We start from the raw sequence: 15,383 nt of genomic DNA, 5'->3' as shown, positions 1-15,383 counted from the left end.
ATGAAATCCTATAGTTCACCACTATATTGTCCCATATACAGGTTATTATTAGTTTTTTTTATATATAATGTAAGCTTAAATCATTTCAAAAGTGATTCTGTATATAGCAGTGATACTCCTATTATGTACTTTTCTTATAAAATTGGTATACATTTGGTGTAAAAATTCACTAGTGAATATTTCTTTTAATTATTGGTATACAGCATTGCTGGTTCACGCGTGCTTGTAACAGGGCTAATATCCTCTGGTTATTAGCCAGTATTTACAGTGCACTGCTGTATTTGTGTCTCTTCCTGTCCTGGAAATCCTTTCAGTGGGAATACTGACAGCAGCAAAAACCTCACAAAGGTTTCAGTTTCTGACTGTGCCTCCCCTGCACACATTTTCTCCTGTTTGTTTTGACACTGTTTGGAACAAGAAATAAGAAGAAGCTTCATAAATCAGAGAGCTGCACTCCCCCTCCACACTCAAAAAAGAAAAAACTGGCTTAAAATTCTACCCATTCTACCCAGGATTCCATGTGGTGTAATAGACAGTATATATGGTTGCTAGAATACAGTAAAAATACACTTACTTGGCTTGCATCAGTCTACATTTGGTACTTTGTACTCATGTTCTCAGAAAAACGCCTTTCCCAAATGCAATTCACTTTTTCACCTGAGTTTCTCCTGGGTGATATTTTCACAACTTGTAAATAAAATGCCTTTTAAACTGCCAGCAAGCAAACAAATACTCCGAATATTTTTTACACTATTGTTTCACCTACTTTTTGTTACTTTTTCAATTGCAAAGTGCTCAAAAGATATTTTAAATCAAAGATGGAAAATGATCACCTAGGAGAAAACTCAGGAGAAAAAAGTGAATGGCATATGGCCCCTTGTCTTTTACATTCTTTCCCTGTTTTGTGTGCTGTGTGCTGTTCCCTCCCTGTTTTCATTAGAATAGTGTACATACTTGACTGGGGTGGAAAATGGTTCCAGTACAGAAATTTTGATTGAAACATCTATGTTGTTTTCATTTATTACAGATCTTTCTCTCATTCTTTGTATGTTTTTCCTTCAGACCCAGCCTCTCTTTGAGCTGCGCTGCTCCAACAATGTCCTCCACATTCACACTTGTGCCGACTCCTGTGCTATGCTAGTCAACCTTACCCAGTATGTGATGAACAATGGGGACCTGCACTGCCCCCCCAAGTCTGAGCCACCCACTGAGATTGCAGGACAGAAGCTGCAGGTACCAGATCTATTACTGAATACTTACATGCACGTGTTGTATCTGAAGGGTATTTTTTGTGATTCTATAGTAATAGTAATGTGAATACTGCATGTACATGGGAAAATGTAGTGAGTTAAGTTGCATACACACCTCTTGACCTATGTCGCCTATTGGGGATCAGGACCTGATCCCCTCAGGTGACATCGCTGGCCGGTCAGTACAGACACATGTCAGCTGTTTAGATGACAACGCTCTCTGTAGCTATGCAGGAGGCATGACAGAGCCGTGTGTATGTGGTATCACGTGGCCAGTGGCACCGACAATGCTATTGGCCATTGCTGGGGCAAGTGGACCGCCGGGCAGATTGCTTAGGGACCGCTGTATAAACGCCTGAATATCAGCTGAGGTGATCGTTATCAGCAGCCTTAGGTGTGTGTATGGGCCTTAACTCCCCTTGCGGTAATCCCGAGCTGAGCTCGGGCTGAGATAAAGGTGCTGAGAGCAGTAAGCCCGAGCTCAGCTCAGGCTAGCCAAAACCACTGCACTCATTGTTCTCCTGGGGCCCACATGATCAGCGCTGGTCAGCGGGACCCAGGCTTCTTCCCCCCAGCCGCCGGGATCACCTTTACCTCCATTCTTTTTACGGGGATCCCAGCCTCAAATCTCTTTCTGGGAATTCCGGCAGCCAATCACGGTGGCAGAGCGGTGGCCATGCGGCGTGATGTCGGGCAGCGTGTCGTCATCAGGGGGTGGTCAAAAAAATGAAAGTGGACCAGAACGTTTGCACAGGGCAGAAGGAAAACTGAGAACTGCACCCTGTATGAATATAGAGAGTTTAGCCTGCCTGATCCCCCCCCCCCCCCCCCCCATCTGGACCCTGATCTGACTGCTGCACAAGGCAGAAGGAAAACAGAAATGCGCCCTCTATGTATCTGGAGAGTTTACCCTGTCTGATCCCCCAATCTGGACCCGATCTGCAGGACAGAAGGTAAACCGAGAAATGCTGCCTACATGTATATAGAGAGTTTAGCCTGTCTAATTCCTCCTTATTTGTCTCTTATCACAAGTTGTAATTTGATCTCTCCCCTGTGTCACCTGACTGTCATGGTAGAGATGGCAGATGAGCTCAATTGAAAGCACAGGATGTTAACAATATAGCAATGGCTTTTTTTCCACTGTCTGTTCCTGTAGTGAAGAGCTGTGGAAGTAGGCAGGACTGATTTATTGCTTGACCTTGTTGTTCTCCATGGTAAGCATACTCCTTTTAATGGAGCATAGAGGCAGGTAGCTCTTTTGTGTCTGGAGAAAGTAGCAAACATTTTGTAGAAACATCACTTTTTGAGGCGATATCGTGTTTAGAATTTGGAAAAAATCAGCGTTCATGAATCTGATACAGCACATTCTGCAGCTGTGTGCAAGATGACATGGATCAATGGGGATGTGTGCGGGTGTAGGACAGTGCTGTATTAATTTTTATTTATTTTTATTTTCCTGGTTGAACTTGATGGGCAGATGTCTTTTTTTTCAACCAAACTAACCACATAACTGACACTGTGGATTAGTAACAAATATGGAACTTAACACCTTAACTGTGTATATGAACATTCAGGTGAGTATCAGTGGTCAGGTGCTGCTATCTAAAAAATAAAAAAACTGAATAGAATGAGGAAAAGTGCTCACAGTATGTATACAGACTCTTGAAACTTTTCCTCCTCCAAGGCAATGTCTTACCGTTGTGTGTTATCTGGTAGAGGAATATTGCCAGCTTGATAGCATATGTCCCTCCTGGGGACTGGTTGTGAACCAGAATTTCTTTGGAGCGTTCTGGTTGGTAGACAGGGTTCAGCTGTTCCGGTGTCACAAGGTACCAGAAACTCACTGCAGGATCTAAATAGTGAAGAATGGGAGGGAGAGCGCTGAGCCCATCCAATAGATTTATATCTGCACTATGGAAGGACTGTGGCAACTGCAAATGCTCCAGCTGCATGTTGTGAACCAAAACAGTGTTTAGGGATTTTCAGTTTCCAGCAATGACCTGCTGCTTGCAATCTCATCCCACATGAGCTTCTCTTATGTGTAGGGTTCTGGTGGGTTACATAGTTACATAATTATTTTGGTTGAAAAAAGACATACGTCCATCGAGTTCAACCAGTACACAAAGTCACAATGTCACAAAGAGAGGCATAAAGAGGCACAAGTTTGCAATAGTAATGCAATGTTAATTTGATGTGTAGAAAATGGCAGAGATTAGTTCAAATTGGGAGAGTGTAGTTCAGTTTGCATTAATATGAAGCAAATTGTTTGAAAACAATCCATCCAAAAATAGCTAATTATAACAAAGCAGCAAGACTGTGAAACAGATGAAAAAAAAAAAGTTAAAACAAAGAACACTGAACCATGTCTAATTATAGCTTTAGAGAGAAGCAAATTAAATTGCTGCAAGTTTTTGGATGGCCTACACCTTTTTTCCCCTCAGAACTTGTTTTGTTGTTGACCTGCTCTTTTACCACTTCTATCGCTATTGCCGGAGAGTTTGCCAGGGAGACTAATAGAGGTATCTGCTTTGAAATGGAACCTAAAGAGCTGTTTTCATGTATTGATGAAACTTTTATGAGGTCCATCCCCCCACCCCCACCGCACGACGCAGTCGAATTGACCCATCTAGTACAGAAAAAGAGAGAACACCAAGAGCCCAATATAGTGTAGTATGTACTGGTAAGGTATAATTGATAGAGTAATAATATTAATTTAATACTCACAAACCAGGGTTACCAAGTAGGCAACCACTGTCAAAGCAGGTGGGGAGATTGTCCTGACCCCACTCAGGATTAAAAAGTCGCTCTCTGTAGTTGAAGAAGGAAGGGTACAACCCTCCACCAAGGGTGGACTTGATGTAGATAATAGGATAACAGAGGCGCCAATAGGATAAAAAACACTAAAAGAACTTAAAAACCCATCTTGGTAATAGAGGAGACAGTGGTGGACTCACCCCCTCCAAGCAGAACACACGACTGTGGATTTTCAGTCAAAACAATTTTATTGGATACTCAAAATAAAGTGCAACGCGTTTCACGGGATACAAACCCGCTTCATCAGGCAATAACAGATAGGAGTAAACAGCATCTGCCAGTATCATCAACACTGAGCGCCTCTGTGAGTAGTACAGAGGTCTTCTCCAGTACACCTCTCAGAATTGAGTACCGTCCTTTTAGTTTAATATTGCTAACCAGCACTTAGAATGCACAATAAATATCTATACAATTCTGTGCATCTCAATCATGAACAATATTCTCCAGTAAACGGAAGTATCATTGTGTAACATCTGAAAATACTTCCTTGTCTTTTTTTAGACAGATGGTTCTACTTCAAAAGCATTGTTTGTATATAATTGTTGGGTCAGCAGACAGACGATACTGAAAAATGTTAAGTGCCTACAGAAAATAATGGGCTCTGTTGTCCGTACAGCATACAAAAGATGCATGAACCATATGTGGTGCAAAACAGTTTAGAAAAAATAATAATAAAACTGTGGTCGACAGGTTAGTGACTTGTTCTGTTGCTATGGAGAGGAGAGTAAGGCCAAGGTTGGTTAGGGTTCTGCTGTACACATGCTAGATTCTCGCCAGAGGTGGCCCCGCCTGAGCTGGAACCCTCTGGCATGTGAACAGGTCAAATTAGCAAAGCATACTAATGGCAAAGGAAGCTAATTGTGTGTTTGACTGATACTGTTTCAGCAGTGCGTTGGGAATAATAACTATAAATAACTATAACAATGCAATCTTCCAAAAATAAATACTGTAAATTAATTTACAGACATAAAGACACATCCCATATAATAAAAATATGCAGGACTGGAAATTAATTCACATATGAAATATAAAGGGCCAGTCTCAGACCAGGATAGTCAGCTGTCACCAAATGTGGTATTCAGGTTTTTCCATATTATTTTCAAATTGCTCACAGTATGACCAGCGAGGCCAAGTAATGCTCAACGGGGTAGACAGGAAATCTTCCATAGCTATGGTAAAAATGGGCAAAATAAATCATAGATAAAAAGATCTCTAACTGTAGACATCCTTTTAATGAGCTCGAAACTACACATTAACAAGTAAATTAAAATAGGGAAATTGCTGCCCAAACTATCAAACCACCCCAAAAAAGTCAAACCCCAAAATAGGATTATTGATACAGCCGATTCAGGAGACCTACATTTGCAAGCAGACCCGTTTCATCAGCACTGCAGGCTTAGACTGGAAATCCTGAAATGTACAGCTGAAGGAAATCGCTTTCAGCAGGGATGCGTCTTCAAGCAATTACTGCCCAGGGAACATTTCCCCAGAGGGTGCCATGCTGAAATCAAGCTCCGGAGAATAGTTCCCTTGCCACAAAAAGCAGGAATACAATGTATCCAAATACAATAATGTATAGACCAAAGACCACAAAAGATCAAATATTAAATATTTGACTACAGGGAACGAGGAAGAGCACTCTTGAGGAGAGAGCACAGAGGCCACCAAATACTGCCATCTCCACAACTGCTGCAGTATGGGCCCCCCAGGTCCCCCCCCCCCCTTAGGTTAATGGTGGTCCTGGGCTCTGATTTGCTACAGAGTGCAGGCAGTGGAGCTTTCTCACCTGTCCAGCCAGCGCTTTCCCCATTTCTTCCTTTAGTGTTCCTTCCATCTCCATCCCTGCGGTGTCTCTGTCCCTGTGACCCACCAACATGTTACATTTAAGTACATGCCTGCGAGGGACAGAGAAGTGGGCGCTAAAGAATGAGGTAGCACACTGGCTGGGCAGGAGAGATCACACTCCACTGCCACCCAATGCTTCCATACTTGGGTTGGGGTGAGGGAGTAGAACCAAAGGGCACCTAATGAACTCTTAATACTCTTAATACTGCGATATTGGGAGGTTCAGGGAGGGCCTCATGTTCATACTTTGTTTTGCAGTAGTTTTCTATATGCTGGTAAAATGAGTTCTGTACAATTTTCATTATCTCTGTGCACCTTGCTTTTTTTATACCGTTACATAATGTTTGTTGATAACCAATTCACCACTTCCTACAGTTAAGTTTGATATATGCTCCTCACTGTGTGTTCTGGTAGCTGTCCCCAAATTCCATGCTCTGTGGCCTCAGCTTCCTGTGTTTTGGCATGAATAATCTAATCCGTTCCTTTCAAACATCATAATTTAATCTATGGGCTGTAAACACATTGATATTTTAGTCTCTATTTTCTTAGCATGGGGAATCACTTTCTATCATCTCTGGTTTGATGCCATTTTATCACTAGCTTTACATTGACAAAATCCATATTATACATTAGAAATGTATTTCAGTATGGGATAAGAAGGAGGCATCCATCTGTGAGCTGCAACAGTAGCAGTCAGCGAAGTATTATCTAACCTGCTGGGCCATTGAAGATGAGGCCTCTGGTGTCTGAAAACAACTATGCACATGCTATAATGTCACAGTAGACAATCACACACAGTTGTTTCAGGTAGTGCATGTCTGGTTTTATGTGTGTAGGTTTAAGTAAGAGGTTACGTTTGGATGAAGCATTGGAGAGAGTTAAAGGGAACCTGAAGCGACAGGTATTCTATGGTGGCTGCCATATTTATTTCTTTTTAAACAATACTAGTTGCCTGGCAGTCCTGCTTATCTATCTGGCATTAGCAGTGTCTGAATCACACACTTGAAACAATTACCGTATGTGGCTAATAATCTGGTCAGACTTCTTCAATCAGAGCACTTGAACTGCATGCTTGTCCTTATTCTATGGCTTATAAAAGTATAAAAGTACTTATAAAAGTATTAGAGGCAGAGGACCAGCAGGACGAACAGGCAATTTGCATTGTTTAAAAGAAAATAAATATGTCAGCCTCCATATTCCTCCCACTTTAGGCATGCTGTAAGATTAGGTGTGACATTAAAGTTTACAATGACACGAAGAAGCTGTCAGAAAGTGGTTAAGGTCATGCAGGTTGGCATGGAAGAGGGGTTAGTTTATAGATTGGGGGAGGGATCAAGGCCACTACAGGTTACAGTTGTGTTCAAAAGTATTCAACCCCCACTGAAATTGAGTGTCAGCCAGTTTGACATTGATTTTGATCATTTCAGTCATCTTGTTTACAATTAAATCAAAGAGGCACTTGTAAGTCAGACAAAATATAACATAACATTTATAATGAAATAACCACAAATGTATTTTCTGTGCTCACATCATTATCAATTTTATTCAACCCCCAAGTGACATTCATTCTTAGTACTCAGTACAACATCCTTTTCCAGTTATAACAGCTTTTAAATGTGAAGCATAGATTGACGCAATTGTCTTGCAGCGATCTACGGGTATCTTAGCCCATTCTTCATGGGCAAAAGCCTCCAGTTCAGTCACATTCGTAGGCTTGCGCGCTGCAACTGCTTTCTTTAAGTCCCACCTGAGGCTCTCAATCGGATTTATATCTGGTGACTGCGATGGCCACTCCAAAATGTTCCAGCCTTTAATCTGCAACCATGCTCTAGGGGACTTGGAGGTATGCTTGGGATCATTGTCCTGTTGAAAGGTCCAACGTCTCCCAAGCCTCACGTTTGTGATGGACTGCATCACATTTTCTTCCAATATCTCCTGGTACTGAAGAGAATCCATGTTACCTTGCACACGCTGAAACTTCCCTGTACCTGCAGAAGCAAAACAGCCCCAAAGCATGATTGCCCCCCCCCCCCCCCCCATGCTTCACAGTAGGCAAGGTGTTCTTTTCTTTTTAGGCCTTGTTCTTTCTCCTCCAAGCATAGCGTTAATCCATGGTCCCAAACAGTTCTAATTTTGTTTCATCAGTCCACAGAGCACTATCCCAAAACTTTTGTGGTATTGTTCTGTGGACTGATGGAACAAAATTAGAACTGTTTGGGTCCATGGATCAACGCTATGTTTGGAGGAGGAAGAACAAGGCCTATGAAGAAAAGAACACCTTGCCTACTGTGAAGCATGGCGGGGGGTCAATCATGCTTTGGGGCTGCTTGCTTCTGCAGGTACAGGAAAAGCTTCAGCGTGTGCAAGGTACCATGAATTCTCTTCAGTACTAGGAGATATTGGAAGAAAATGTGATGCAGTCAATCACAAACCTGAGGCTTGGGAGACATTGGACCTTTCAACAGGACAATGATCCCAAGCATACCTCCAAGTTGCAGCGCGCAAGCCTAAGAATGTGACTGAACTGGAGGCAAAATCACACATAAGTTATTTAACACCTAATTGATAGAAATACCCTTTCAGCACATTTGCAAGCAAAATAATCACTCAACGTAAGTTGTCCCTGATTAACTTAATTTCAATATTAGGTTTCTTACCTTAATTATATTATATTTTTGCTCTTTGGAAGCTTAAACATGTAACATAGACAAGGTGAAAACAGAGGAAAACAGGTGAAAAAGATTTGTGAATCTTTCTCTGTGCTGCCCAGTTATTAGAGCCCTTTTACACCGAAAATCACAATCATTATTGCAAATGTGCTGCATTTTTTTCCAAGTTACATCTACATCTAGTTACACCTAGCCAACATTTTCAACAGCAAACATGCAAAAAATACACCAGATAAAAAAAGTCCCCACCTTCCATTTCCATGCCGTATTTGTGTAACACTGATGCAAATGTGAGTGACCTGGATTAAGGTGGGTACATGCCTTGAAAATGATGTCCCTTAAACGGTCAACACCAAACGTGAGACAAATGTACAGGAACCTAATCTAGAGCATGTATTCATTCAGCAGTACAGGTCCACTTTAAGAACCCATGTAAGGACAAGAGGTAAACCCAACCAGGCTATGTGATGTTGTTGAATATCTGTAGGATTTGCTTTCTTATAGCTCTCAGGGGCTCCAGCTATGAGATTTCTGCACCTACGTAATTCTGCTTTGTCAGCCTACTGCAGCTAGAGGGTCTCACTCTCAGTGCTGCATTCTCCATACATGTATTTGTGGGACATTCCTTCCCGAGCACTTGTCACTATTTTTTTAAACTTTAGTGAAGCCCAGTTACACTTCCTGATTTGGCTGTGGTTCATGTGGGTCGACTGGAAGTAACAGTCTTGTGGTCACAGCTTTAGAACAGTACATAATTAGATTTATTTTCATTGTTTTTGTCAAACCCACTCATTTGTGCTAGTTATGGCTACTGTGTGCTGACAAGTAGTGAACGTGCATGTAGGTGTGGCATGTACTTTCTGATGGAGTGAGGAGGAGAAATGCGAGGCTGGAGGCATTGCACAGTACCTTGGGACTAAGCAAAGTATGAAAAAAAATCTGCTGCTGCCCATTTCTTGTCACCTATGATATAAGTGAACTAGACAAACGACCTGAGGCAAAGCTATCTAAGGTAAACACAGAGATATGTGCATGCTGCGTCCACATACCTCAGGGTGTTGGCCATTCCTCTCTTTGTTCCCCACAGTTCCTGTAATCACTCCTTGAAAAGTTTGACTTTTGGCTAAAGCCAGAAAATCTAGTACAACACTAATCTGCACCCTTACATATCTTAGTTGATCCGGAAGAAGGTGAACAAACTCTACAAGGCTTGGACCAATTAGTCCTAATAGGGCAGTGATCTGCAAACTTGTCTCACCAGCTGTTAAGGAACTACAAGTCCCACAATGCATTTGCCTTTATGAATCATGACTGTGGCTGTCAGACTCCTGCAATGCATTGCGGGACTTGTAGTTCCTTAACAGCTGGAGAGCCAAGTTTGCAGATCACTGTAATAGGGTAAAAAATCCTTCCCAACTCCAGATGGCAGTCAGATAACTTCGGCAAATTACCTAGTAATTATAGCCATGGATGTCCTTCAGTACAAAGACGATGTAGAATTTTCCATAACTACTTCCTTTACTGCAAAAAAACTCCTTCCTGAATACGTAACAAACAAAAAGTTAATCTGCCAGGCTTTTATATTGCCCTTTGATGTAGTATAGAACACGTGATCATTAGACCACCTCTAAGGCATACAGAGCAGAGCTAATAACTCTTTGAACTTACTGGCAGTAAAACCTTAAACAAACAAGAAATGGTGAGAGGTTGAGATAAGTGCTTCAGAAATCAGCCCTGTAGCTAACCAAGCTTGGTTGGAGAGCTCAGAGAAGCTCTTTTGCATATAACAACTGAAGTTTCTTAACTCTTCCTGTACTGAAAACAATATGATACTCATATCAGTGCTACTAATGTTCAATTTCTTAGCTGTACTACACATACAAATCATTATATCTTAAGTTTATTTTCACTTCAGATTCCTTTGTAAGGGAACTTGAAATAAGAGAAATATGGATGCTGTGATATTTATTTCCTTTTTAACAATTCACATTACCTGGCTGTCCTGCATATCCTCTGCCTCTAATACGTTAAAGCCACAGCTACACTATACAATTTTTTGTGCAATTCGATTCAATTTGATTCAATCATTGTTTTGCAATGGCAAATTGATTCAAATCGAATCCCGATCGGACATGTCGGATTGAATCAATGAATCAAATCGAATCAGACAAAAAATTGTATGGTGTAGATGGGGCTTTAGCCTAATTAGATGTTTCTGACATAAATCTGAAAAGGTTAGCTACATGCTTGTTTTCAGGTGTGTGACTCAGACACTACTGCAGCAAAAGAGATCAACAAGACTGCCAGGCAACTGGTCTTGTTTAAAAGGAATTTAAATATGGCAGCCTCCATATACCTTACACTTCAAGTTACCTTTAAGGAGATTGCCATTTCCCAAGTCATGTGACTGCGGCCTGAAACATTGTGGACGGATGCTGCTGTGTAATCTAAACTGCCGAGTGCTGTTTTTCTATGAAGGAAGGGTGTGGCTCACTGGTGTCTCAAACAGTGAATTACTTTGCCTGGCAATTAGGATTGCATGTTAGCCCAGCAATAGTCATGGGATTGATAGCTCCGGCTTCAAAGGGCATTTGGCAATTATTTTATTTGTAACCAGGGCCGTAGCAATAGCCATAGCAGCCATAGAAGCTGCTATGGGACCCTAGAGCAAAAGGAGCCCATATGGTACTTAATGTGTTTGCCATTAACTTTCTTGTGTTTCTCCACCCCCTGACTTTGTCTCAGTGCTCATGAACTTTGTGCAATGTTGATTGCATGAGAATTTAAATTGCCCAATTACATTTTATGCAGAGGGTAGGGATAGGTGGCATTGTTTAACCACTTAAGCCTATCTGGATGAATATGTTCATCCAGATAGGCTGTGCTGCTGTCAGTGTGCGCGATCGCGCGTGCTCCCGCTGGCCGCCTTTAGTCTCCCGATGAATGAATGGGAATATAATTCCCGTTCATCGATCTAAGTCCCCTTATCAGAGACCGCGGTCTTTCTGCAGAAAAAAAAGTTCCCTGTCCTCTTTCTAGTTCCTGGAAGCGTGATCGTTACACTTCCAGGACTTTTTTTTTACTGTGGCCAAATAGTAAACTACACCTACATGTATTCTTTTTTTGTTTTTATAAATACATTGTATTACTTTTAAAAATTAGCTGTTTACTTCCCACACCAAAAATACCCAAATATAAATTTTAATTAAAAAAAAATTGCAATTAAACAAACATAAATAGTTACCTAAGGGCCTGAACTTTTTAAATATGCATGTCAAGAGAGTATGTTAATATAATGTTTTAAATTATAAGCTTGTAAATAGTGATGGACGCAAATTGGAAAAATGCACCTTTATTTCCAATTAAAATATCGGCGCCATAAATTGTGAAAGGAACATAATGTAAATGGTGTAATAACCGGGACAAATGGGCAAATAAAATACAATGGGTTTTAAACATGGTAGCATGTATTAATGTAAAACTATAATGGCCAAAAACTGAGAAATAATGAATTTTTTCCATTTCTTTCTTAATCTTCCTGTTAAAATGGATTTAGAATAAAATAATTCTTAGCAAAATGTACCCTCCACAGAAAGCCTAAATGGTGGCAGAAAAAACAAGGTATAGATCATTTCAGTGTGATAAGTAGTGATAAAGTTATTGGCTAATGAATGGGATGTAAAAGTTGCTCAGATGCAAAAAATGAACAACCCTGTGGGCTTAAGTGGTTAAGAGTGCCTACATTTGAGTCCCCCATGAAAGTTTTGCTATGGGGCCCCATGACCTCTAAGCTACCCCACTGTTTGTAACCAACAATAACTGTTTATGGGGAGGAGGGTAAAAACAAAACAAAAATAAACAAATTGGCAGAATTTTATAAAATCCCCAAATTCTGCTTTCAAATTATAATTATAGGTTCACTTTCTCCCTGGTGGTCTCTCCAGAAGGCTATTGAGGAATGCATTCCATGGAGAGGAAACAGGAGGTTCAGTTCACAGAAGAGCCCTAGGGAGATAACTAGGAGAGGAGGAGAAGGGGAAATCTTCCAAACAGACACAAACCTGTGTAAAATCCTAACCCACTGTAACTAAAACAATAAAGACATGTCTGTAATTCCAGTTCTACAAGGGACTGGCACCTTTATTGTTGAGAGTTTGATCTGTTGTTTTTATTGGCTGATCAGTGACTTATTTTCATTGGAAATGATCAGTGGCTGTTGTTGATGTCATACGAATACAATCTCTGTTGGGGATTTAGTCACGGGTAGTGATGTAATGGTAGTAAAATCTCAAACACTCGTCTTCATTTAACATTCTTTTACCTTGCCAAGTTTTTTTTATTCATGTCTGTATTATTGGGAAGACTTGAGAGAAATAATTAGCAGCACATATTCAGTCAGCCATTGCTTACAATAACGGTTAACAGGCAGCAGCTGACACAGGGATACAAGATGGGGCTGTACCGGGAATGATATTTTATTGTTTTGTACACACTGTCTATTACATCTGAATTATGGCTGCTGCTGCAATGTACACTGGCTCTCAGTTCTGATAGACGACTGACAGAGTACCTCAACTATGGCTTGTAAAACAAACAGCAAGCTCTAAAGGTGGCCACACACCATACAATTTTTTAAATATCTGTTCAATTTAAGAGTTGCAATCAATTTTTCTGACTGATTAAAACATTTAAAACATCTGACCAATGTACCACACACCTATGTTCAATTTGTCCCCAATTATGATACAAATGATTGGAAACTGAGAAAATTGCTAGGGTGTGTATATTAATAAATTGACAATCTAACACACACCATACAATCTTTAGGAAGATTGAAGAAAAATATCTGGCATTCCGGATCGATAAAAATCGAAGAAAACGGGAAAACCGATCGGATTTTTTCAGTGGAATGGAAAAAAAGCTTTTGATTTTTTTTTTCAGGAGGTCCGATCGTTTTTATTGAATTGCCGTAAAATGGGATCATTTTATTGTATCATGTGTGGCCACCTTTAGAAAATCCCTTATCTTAGAAGAAATGTGAATTCATAAATATAATCATTTTTTTGGTCATTTTATGGACATTTATGCAGCAGGGAAATGGACCAGTCAAATGCTTCCGCTAGTAATTATCAGCATCTTTTTGACCATTCTTTAAGGTACCCATTAATGGTGCAATGTTTACTTAGAAGTGATAATTGTACAGAAAATAATGCTGTGTGTGGAGAAAATCGACGTGAAACAATTCTTTGATTGATCTAAAGAATTTTATCAATCCAAATGGATTTAACTTGTAGGAAATATTTTTATATTGGAATCTCACATCTTGTAGCACTTTTCTGAAATTCTTAGGCTTCTAGGAATAGTATATACATTTACTTCTATGAAAGTAATGCCAATAGAATTTATTTTGTAGTGAGACTGTAGTCCGTCAGAGGGCCATGTACAATTCACTTTTTCTCCTGACTTTTCACCTAGGTGATATTTTCACACCTTTCTATAACACTTTGCACGTGTTTGCATGTGGCACTTTGCACGTTGCACTTTGCACGTGTTTACATGTGGCACTTTGCACGTTGCACTTTGCACGTGTTTGCATGTGGCACTTTGCACGTGGCACTTTGCACGTGGCAGGCAGCAGCTTGCCTGGTGTGTGCACAGCACACACACAGACACATAGCAGCGGCAGCAGCACTGCAGCACACACTCTAAATGTCACACTATGACATCAATCAAGCTAATGAACGCTGTAACTATAGTGTAGTGATAGTGAAGGGGTTAATCACTGAACAGCTTATCACTGTGTACAGCCCTTGGCCCAGCAGCACTGCAGCACACACTCTGTCACACTATGAGACATCAATCAAGCTAATTAACAATTTAACTATAGAGTAGTGATAGTAGTGAAGGAGTTAATCAATGAACAGCTTTAGGTTTATAACTGTGTACAGCCCTTCGTAGGGCACCAGCACTGGAGCATGTCTCTCAGTGTGCATTCAGCAAGCCAGGACGATCTGTCTCATCATGGCAGCCCTCCTTATTATACATGGGCTCTGGCCAGTGTTCCTTTCTGTGATTGGGTGCCAGGGCTTAGGCTGGGAGGCCTCTGATTAGCTCAATGAGGTCAGGTGGTGCCGGCCAGGGTTCCCCTCTGTGGTTGGTTGCTAGGGCTTCTGCTGGGAGCCCTCTGATTGGCTCCAGGAAGTCATCACCTTAGTTACAGTATTTCGGATCCAGATATCTGCGGATATCCGGATTATGCGCCCAACTATCCGCAGATAGCTATCCGGATTTGGCCCCAGCTATCTGGAATCCGGATCCGGTCGGATAGGCCTAATAGTTCGGATATCTGGGTTACCCGGATATCCGGAATCCGGATGAGGACCCCAGTTTATATAAAATATAGAAAAGTTATTTTAAAGAGAAGATGACAATTATCTCCTAGGAAATAACTCAGGAGAAAAAAATAATTCCATATGGGCCAGAGTTGGCATATCCATCACCTGCCCTCAGTTTTACAAATTCAGCTGCACTTTTCAGATAGACCACTTCTCTGCTTTCAAGCATTGTTAAAATACAAATGTTAGGTCTGAGCTTCTTCCTAATCTTCCAGTAAGCAGGACATCCTCCTATTCAGATTCTCAGCAAGAGGTGCAAAGTAAAACATGAGAAAAATAGAAGGTTCCCTCTGGAGCAGCCAAAGGAAAGGCATGTAAGGCATGCAGAGGAAATTCCAATGAAACAGAATAATTGGTGATTTATGACCTAGAGACTGTGAGCCTTAAGTGCCGTAAGCAAAATATTCACC

General features: G+C 40.9%; 1 protein-coding gene across 1 annotated transcript in view; it reads left to right on the top strand.

The window, feature by feature from the left end:
* ATG2A (autophagy related 2A) overlaps positions 1-15,383 on the top strand; it is a 179,470-nt gene that overhangs the window by 133,051 nt on the left and 31,036 nt on the right. The window contains exon 28 of the mRNA XM_068259988.1: positions 1,063-1,233. Within this exon, the coding sequence (XP_068116089.1) occupies positions 1,063-1,233 (171 nt within the window). The remainder of the gene's footprint in view (positions 1-1,062; positions 1,234-15,383) is intronic.

This window comes from Hyperolius riggenbachi, chromosome 11 (genome assembly GCF_040937935.1).
Source record: "Hyperolius riggenbachi isolate aHypRig1 chromosome 11, aHypRig1.pri, whole genome shotgun sequence".
Classification (NCBI taxonomy): Eukaryota; Metazoa; Chordata; class Amphibia; order Anura; family Hyperoliidae; genus Hyperolius; species Hyperolius riggenbachi.
Note: the sequence above shows the minus strand (reverse complement) of the source record. Positions and strands in the feature narration are given on the sequence as shown.